The sequence below is a fragment of the Chinchilla lanigera genome, unplaced genomic scaffold, assembly GCF_000276665.1.
Source record: "Chinchilla lanigera isolate Chin_1 unplaced genomic scaffold, ChiLan1.0 scaffold00051, whole genome shotgun sequence".
Taxonomy (NCBI): domain Eukaryota; kingdom Metazoa; phylum Chordata; class Mammalia; order Rodentia; family Chinchillidae; genus Chinchilla; species Chinchilla lanigera.
In genome coordinates, this window is record NW_004955452.1 from 6,279,427 (window position 1) to 6,288,032 (window position 8,606).

Consider the following 8,606-nt stretch of genomic DNA (forward strand, 5'->3'; position numbering starts at 1 on the left):
CGTCTAGTGGTCGGCTGAAGCATGCCCCTGGTGGTGGTGCTATAAAAAAAGGCTTTGGTCCCTCAGCTACACGGGCTGTTGCCAAAAAAAATGAAAACCTGTTGTGGGGTGCCCATCTGTAATTTTAGCACTCAGAAGATGGAAGCTGAGGCAGGATTTTTTGGGTTCTAAGCCAGTCTGAGCTATATAGTAAGATCTTGTCTCAGTACCCCCTCACCAAAAGATGGCTGCAAGTGAAGAGAGGGTGGGGAAAGGGGAGTTTCTAATCATTGTACATCTTATTTTCAGTTGAGGATGGGCTGGCAGGCTCACCCCGTCTCTCCAAGGAAGGACTAATAGACATGCCGGTGTGAGCAGCAGCTAAAAAGGATGAGTGTAGCTGGGGGCAGCCCCAAGCTACGAGGTCAGCTTCGAGGTGTTGAGCCAGTCACCAGCTAAATGACTCACTGACTTTGTGACTTCTGAGGCCCAGACTCCAACTTTACATTTACTAGGAAGGCCCAGGTCACAAAACTGGTGCTGTGTTAACACCACAAAGAGCAACAGGCTATAGGCTGGAGGGGAGGCAGTGGCTGACCAGGAACTTAGGGAGACTGATGAGTGGCCACAAAGAGGCCAGTGTGCAGGCACAGGGAGTCCTGACAAGCCTCCCTGAACCTCTGCAGTGACAAAAACCAATTGCCAAATCTTCCTCAGGTATAGGCCCTTCAGGGCCCTTTATCGCTAAGAACTTGTAGTGAACCTGTGGGAGGCAGTATTGCACCCACCTTATCTGCAACACTGAGCCATACTGCTTGCCTAGGTCCCGTCTCCAGCACTTGCAGATGGGACAGAAACGATGAGGTAGCCCAGACGACCAGGCAGGCTTGCAAACACTCATGTTAACATGTACCTCAGTCAAGAACCACAACAAACCACAGAACATGTCGAGTGGGTACTACGCACAGAACAGAGAGAGGCCCTGCCCACTCCACTTAAACTTCTTTTAAAGTTTTCATGTTTGTCTAGGGTAACACATGGGGATGGAGTCAGGATTCAGTCCCAGAAGGTAACTTCCCAAGTCCTTATGTCCATGATCAGGCCACAGGAAGGAACAGGCTCAGGCAGGGGTCAAGCCAGCTGGGGATGCAGGGGAGTGGGCACCGTGACCCTGTGAAATGCATGTGGTCCAAGAACCAGTCAGCCAAGGCAGGAAGAGCAGAGTGGGTACTGCTTATGGTCCAGCCTTCCCCAAAGGGATCCTGGTCCCTCTATTCTGTAGGCCACGCTTCTCCCAGGAGGGGTCGGGGCTGCTGGGCCCAGCAGGGGTTAGCAGTACACCTGGAGCAGGGGTGCCCCTGATGAGTCCGTGTCGGTGCCCTGGAAAGATGAGTCGTGGCTGGCTGGGTACCCTGGTAGGGGGAGGAAGCAAAGGCTCAGAGCGGGGAAGAAGCCTGCTGAGAAGGAATAGAGCAGGGCTTGAATGTGGTCAGTCATCCTGCCTGGGGGACCCACTCTGTTCTGACCTCTGACCCCCAGCCTCCCTCTCTGCAGAAGGGTAAGACTGACTGTGCCCCCAGGGTTACATTGCGAAGGCACAGAAGGGACTGGTAGAAACAGGTACTTGTGCAGCAACAGGCTGGATGGCCTGTACTCCAGCTCGCTTCTCAGGGCCCGTCCTAATTAGAGATTGGGACTGGGTCACTTCTAACTCGTGTATCTGGACACCTGCCCCTTGCTTCAAGCCAGTTACAGCAGTGGAATGGATCTGGGGCTGCTCAGGCCTCTCACACCTTTCTGACCCCATTCTCACCCACCCCAAGCAGCAGCTGGGAGGAGCATGTATGGGGGGCCCTGGGGTAGTCTCCCACCCTCTGCACTCCTCCTCAGGTCAGGACCACACCTGGGGCTCCGTACGGCCTCAGCTTCCTGGCGATGGCATCTGCTGTCGTCTCCTGGGAGATCTGCACTGTCAGTTCTGGGGGAGAGGGGACATGAGAGGGAAGTGGTCATTATCACATCCTTTGAACCCCACTCCTGATTCTGCTTGAGATGTAATAAAGGAAGTGCCCCTCACCCTGGGCAGGGCTGGAGAAATAATGCTTAAACATGGAGAAGCTGTGTGGGTGTGTGCTCACTAGTGACTGCACGTGTGTGGCGGTGGGTGGCTAGGTGGGTAGGTGGGTAGGTGACTTGGTCAGGCCAGCCAAGTCAGAAGTCCAACTTTATAAGGGCCCTGAGCCTTACTGCTCAGGCTAGGTCTGGAAGCAACTCCGGCAGCGGGTAGCAGGGGAGAAAAGGAACCTGTTAGGTGAGCTCCATGACCTGGAGAGAACTTTGTCCTTTCTGAGAATAGCAGCGGCCAGAGAGCCTCCAGGGTCTGCATGCTCCTCTGTCCTGTTCAGACCTCCCTGGGGAGGGCCAGAGTGGGAGGTGGAGTGAGTGCTGCACAGTTGAGAGGAAGGGGAAGAGCAGGGACTGGCTCAGGGGAGGACGACAGTGGCCCGAGTCCCCAGTCTAACCCTCCTGTGGCTGCAGCATCCCTTACTGTGCCCTCTGGCCCCACCTACCATCTTGGCTGAGACCTGAGCCCACCATGGTCTCATGGCCACTGTCGGGAGCGGCAGCAGTGGGCGCAGCAGCCCGGGCCGAGCGCCCCTCTGAGGTCTGTGGGCGAGTGCGACTTTTCCGGGTACTGATGCGGATGATGCCTCGTACCAGCCGGCCCTCGGCATCCTGCTCGTCCAGGTGGTAGTCCTGCGTGATGCTATTGATCAGGTCCGAGATCTTACTGGTCTTCTCCAGGAACACAGTGTCTGATGTGCATTTGGCCAGCTCGTCAATCTGGTGGACGCTGAACAGCTCAGTCAGCTTCTTAAAAATGAGCACGTCGATCTCCCGGCTTGACATGGAGCCACTGCCTATCTCGGGCAGGTCCAGGTCTGACTCGTGGAAAGAGTAGTACTCCTCGGAGCCACGCGGACTGCTGGGAAGGGTGCCAGGCAGGCTGTGGCGCATGGGAGGGGGCTCGGCCAGCGGCTCCTTATAGCAGGAGTCCGCATCCAGATTTGGGGAGGTGGTGCTGCGGAAGGGGTATACAGGGATGCCTTTGAGCTTGACGTCAGGGTAGCTAAAGCTGCTTCCCATGGCAGATTTGAGCCGCTGGCCATCCCTGGGGGGTGCACGGTCAGGGCTGGGGGGCACCCCATTGTGCTCCTTGGCCCAGTTAGCTTCACCAGGCCCCTCAACGGAGTCCTCAGCAGACAGGCAGGAGCTGCCGCCCCGCACACAGGCCCCACAGCGCTGGAGGCAATCCCAGCAGCGGCGGAAGCACAGGGCGGCCCGGCACCAGTCCCATCCCCAGGGCCGCCAGAGCAGGCAGCAGGCAGGGGGTTCGGCAGCAGGCTCGGCAGAACCAGAGATGAAAGTAATACTCTCTGGCCCATGGCGGCCAGGGTCCTTGGGGTCCGGCCTACGGGTGCGTCGGCCTGGGGGAGGCTGGGGTGGGTCATTGTAGGTCTCCAGGCATAGCTCTGTTGGCTGGTCCCACGGTCCTAAGCGAGCCGGCCCAGAGGATGGGCGAGGCTGTCCTGGTCGGGGCATGGCTCACTGCATGGTTTGCCACAGCCAGGCACCTGCAGGGGAGAAGCCAGGACCACAGGTCAGGGACAAGCTGTTGGGTTGACCAAAGAACTTCAGACTTCTGGCTTCTCAGAGGCCTGTGATATGGATGGGCTGAGGGTGCCCATATACCCTCACCTGCCGTGCTCTTCTCTCCCAAAGTGAAACTTCTGTGGTCTCTGATTTTTAAATTTCCTGGAACTTCACATCACTGAATGGCTGTTACTGAGGGAGGAGAAGGCAAAGGGGAAGGACAAGGAGAAGGGGAAGAAGCCCAGAGAATAACAAGTGTTAATGAGGATGTAGATAAATTAGAACCCTTATACATTGTTGGTGGGAATATAAAACGGTGCAGCTACTGTGGAAAACTATGACAATTTCTCAAAAATTTACCCAAGTGTAGTGGCACACGACCGTAATCCCAGCACTCTGGGAAACTGAAGCAGGAGGATCAAAAAAATTTGAGTTCAGCCTTTACAACTTTGAGTCTGGTCTCAAAATAAAAAATAAAAGGCTGAGGATGTAGCTCAGTGGTAGACTGCTTGCCTTGATGAGACCCTGGGTTTGATCTAAGAGGTTTTTTTGTTAGAAAAAAAAAATATTAAATGTAGAATTATCATGATTTAGCAATTCCACTTTTGGATGTACATTCAAAAGAACTGAGAAGAGAAATTTGAACAGGTATTTGTACAATCCTTCACATTACTTATACTAAACACAAAGTGAAAACAACACAAGTATCCAACAACAGATGAGTGACTAAACAATGGGTGCTATATCCACACAGTGGAATATTAGTCAGCCATAAAAAGGAATGAAATTCTGATGATGCTACAACATGTATGAACCTTAAAGATACTATGGTAAGACAAGAACAAATGTATTATCTTATATATCTAGAACAGTCAGACTCACAGGGACAGAAAATAAAATTGTGGTTCCCAGGGCCTGCGAGAAGAGGAAAATGGTGACTTAGTATTCAATGGATCCAGAATTTCTGCTGGGAAAGATGAAAAAATTCTGGGAATGGATGATGGTGTGAATGTTTTTAATGCCAGAGGACTGTACACTTAAAAATGGCTTTACAAAAAGATTTAAATGATCATTTCTACTTTTTAAAAAAATGGTGGTGAGGATCTAATTTTGTGTGTGTGCCATGTAAGTGCTGTACCACTAAGCTATACCACCCAAACCCTAAAACAGTAATTTCTTTCCGTCAGCAGTACTGAAAACTGAAACCAGGGGGGCTCTACCACTGAACTACATGCTTGCACTCTATTTTTTTTAATTTTGCAACAGGATTCTGCTTAACTGCCCAGCTGGTTGGGCTTGAACTTGCAATCCTTTTGCCTCAGCCTCCCAAGTAGCTGGGATCACAGGCATGTACCACTATGTAAAGCAAAAATGGTACTTTTAATGTATATTTTACCACAAAAAAAGATCTAGGATCTTACTTGTGAAAAATGATCTCCCGGGCTCTTTTTCGTCTATTGTTCGCTCAGGCAGAACCCCTGAGGCTACGCAACAAACACCTTTCTCTCTGACCTGCTATGGAAATGACCATTGCCACGTTCATTCCTCCATCCTTCAGGTCAGACATGGAATGGTCCTCTTCACTCTGACCAGATTTGCCCTCCTAGAACATTTAACGCCAAGCAGTTTTGCTTCCTTTGATTAGACAAGAAAACTGAGGCTCACTTTATAAAGTTAAGGTTAGCCTGAATGGCTGTACAGACCCTGTTCTCAATTTATACATGCTTTAATAGGAAAAACAGATATTTAAAATTAAAAGCTCATAAACACTGAGCATGGTGGTGCTTGCCTGTAATCTCAGTACTTGAGAGGGTGAGGCAAGAGGATCGCTGCAAGTTTGAGGGCAGCTCGGACTACATAGTTCAAGGCAGCCTCAACTACATAGTGAGACCCTTCCCCCGGACATGCAAAGAGGCTTATAGGATGGGCTGGCTGTGTTGGTACGTGCCTGTAATCTTTGCACTCTGGGAGATGAAAGAGGAGGACAGCAAGTTCAAGTCCAGCCTGAGCAACTCAGTGAATTAGTGAGAACCTGCCTCAAAAACAAAACAAAAAAGTGGCTGGGTTGTAGTTCAGTGGGAAGGCCTTGGGTTCAATCCCCAGTCCTGCAAAAAAGAAAAAAAAGTTTATATGAAGGATCATGTTAGATTGGTTATAGCACTTGTTCGCATGTGTAGGAAGCTCAGGGTTCCACTCCCAGCAACAATTTAAAGAAAAAAAAAAAAAGAGACGTGTAGCATATATGAGACATTAGAGGCACTATGGGAGTAAATAAGTGCCCGAGGGAGTCAGGGAAGGTTTTGCAGTGGTATATTTGGTGGTGGTGGGGTGTCCTTAATCAGTAACTGTCCCTAGTTTGTCTTTTCTAAGATACTGATCCCTTGTCCTTTTATGTCTGACTTAATGAGACCAGTGTCCTAAAAACTGGTGACTCATGAGGAACAGGGACTGGGCACCAAGTTATCTGTACTCTAGTTCCAGTTCTGGCTCTTACAAGCTATGTGCCTTGTGCAAAACAATACCACCTCCCTAAACAGGGCCACCATCCTCTCTCATCCAAATAGCCCAGTTCTCCCATTCTGACCAGCTCCAATCCCTTCTACTTGTTGCAGCCAGTGAAAACTTAAAAAAACAAAAAACAAAACAAAACAAAAAAAACCCAAAACACATAGGTCTTCCAGCAGGCACCACTTTAATCAAAGTTAATATTACCAATAATGAGATGAAAGGATATCAAATACCTCCCGATGCCGTGCACTAAGAAGAATACAACTGGGCATGGTGGCACGTCTGTAATCCCAGCACTTGGGGGAGGCTGAGGCAGGAGGATTGTTGCAAGTTCGAGACCAGCCTGGGCTACAAAGTGAGCTCAAGGACAGCCTGAACTGCATAGAGAGACTCCATCTCAAAAAAGATGAAAAAAAAAAACACACACACACACACACAAAAACCCCCCCACAATAACAGCACTTTGAAGTATTCTTGCCAAAAATGCATAGGCTGAATGTAACCATGACACCAAACAAGCCTAGTTTGAGACATGACAACTAAATACAGTATTACCTGGGACAGGGTCAGGGATTAGGAGGAAAAATTAGTAACTACATAATGTAAAAAACTAGAAACTGGGTAACTGGTAAAATTAGAAAATAGACTATATTATATAATAATAATATATCAGTGTTAAATTTCCTGAATTTGCTTACTATACTTTTTAAAGATAATGTTCTTATTCTCAGAAAACACAAACCAAAGCACTGAGAAGTAAAGGGGTATGATGTCTGCAACCTAATTCCAAATGCTTCAAACCAACCAACAAATATCTAGAAGCAGCTGGGTGCAGTAGCACATGCCTGTAGCCCCAGGCACTCAGGAGGCTGAAGCAGGAGGTTTGCAAGTTCCAGGCCACCCTGAGCAACTTAGCAAGACACTGCCTCAAAATAAAGACTGGTGATGTAGCTCAGTGCTCCCTGGGTTCAGTCCCCAGTACCACAAAACCAAACAAACAAAACAACAAACTGTGAAGGTAGAGAATCTGGAACTCTTCAAGCTACTCCTCTGACCCTACTCACCACTCCTTCTCCAAGGACCTCAAGAACCCCTAGAAAGATGGCAGCCCCTCTCTCCACAGCCTTCTGCTGGACTCTGTGGGTTGGCTCAGCCTTGTATCCAGTGTGCCAGGATAGGCCTATCTACTCAAGGACCATGGCTGAGGGGCAGGGCCTGTGTTGGCTTCCCTACTGCTTCAGTCTGGAAGAGACGTTCCAGAGGGTGAAAGCTTTCTATGTGGCTTCAGGATAAAACCAGGACCACTGGGTAGAAAGAAAAAGGAGGCAGGCCTAAGCTGACCAGAGTGGGAACCAACAGTCTTGGAGGAGTGGGTATGTAAAACCCCATCTCCAAAGGTGTGCAAACTGAAATTGGAATAAGTGACTTTGAAATCTTTCAGAACCTGGAGGGATGTCATTAAAAATCTTTTCCTTGGTTTGAGCAGTGTAGGGCTGGGTATGGATTCATTCATTCACTTAAATATTTACTGAGGGGCTGAGTGTCATGGCACCTCCCAAAATCCCAGCACTCTGGAATGCTGAGGCAGGAGGGTCCCTAGCTTGAGCCCAGCCTCAACAATTTAGACCATGTCTCAACAAAAGAAAATTTCTGTGGGCCTACTTTGTGCCAAACACTGTTCTAAATTTTGTGGATACAGTAGTAAAATAGACAAAACCCCCTAACTTCAGGATTTTGCACACTAAAGTGATCGCTGATGGCTTACATTGTTCTAAGTGCTCTGTCTGTAATAAGCCAATTAATTCTCACCACCCTTTTTGTAGTACTGCAATCAGCATGCTGCAACAGTGAGAGGTTAAATAAATTATCCGAAGCCACACTTCTATTTGTACCCAAGTGGCTGGCCCCAGACTCTTTCCACTACCCATCCAAGCACTCAAATAAGAGTCTTCTCCCCTATCCCCTATCCCCTATCCCCTATCCCCTCCCGCGTGTTACTTGCAAGGAAAGGGGCAGTCAAATGGGGCCTGCTGCATGGACAACCTGTGCCCAGGGAGGGCCTGCGGAGAGACCAGTCTTTCACCCCTTTGGGTGGCAACATCTACATAGTTCAACCACACTAAACTCTGAGGTGCCTGGCTCTGTAACAGCATCAATAGCCACTGACCATGGGCTAGGTCACCGTCTTCTTTCTCACCTCCAAGGCTTTAGGACTCATTGCTGTTGACTAAATTCATCCAATGTATTTATTGTTGGACCCCGCACTGCACTAAATGTTGAGGAAACAGCGGTGAAAGGGCCAGAAACAGGCTTGAATCCAAGAAGACTTTCACATTATTTAACCCTCACAACTGCCCTGTGAATAAGGATTACACACCCACTTTACATATCAAGAATCTGGAGCTCTGGCTGGATGTAGTGACACATGCCTGTAATCCCAGCACTTGGGAGGCTGAGGCAGGAGG

At 49.3% G+C, this 8,606-nt stretch overlaps 1 protein-coding gene across 5 annotated transcripts in view; it reads right to left on the bottom strand.

Annotated features, from left to right (window-relative positions):
• Positions 1-964: 964 nt before the first annotated feature.
• Positions 965-8,606, bottom strand: part of Kdf1 (keratinocyte differentiation factor 1) — an 8,595-nt gene continuing 953 nt past the window's right edge. For 2 of the 5 annotated variants that reach the window (XM_005394891.2, XM_005394888.2), the window contains exons 2-5: positions 3,739-3,825; positions 2,550-3,614; positions 1,883-1,957; positions 965-1,391 (exon numbers count right to left, since the gene is read on the bottom strand). In XM_005394891.2, coding sequence (XP_005394948.1) covers positions 1,309-1,391; positions 1,883-1,957; positions 2,550-3,582 — 1,191 coding nt within the window. In that variant the 5' untranslated portion in view covers positions 3,583-3,614; positions 3,739-3,825 and the 3' untranslated portion in view covers positions 965-1,308. Of the gene's footprint in view, positions 1,392-1,882; positions 1,958-2,549; positions 3,615-3,738; positions 3,826-5,054; positions 5,235-8,606 lie in introns of those variants that run through there. The other 3 variants (XM_005394893.2, XM_005394892.2, XM_005394890.2) reach the window with 2 other exon arrangements.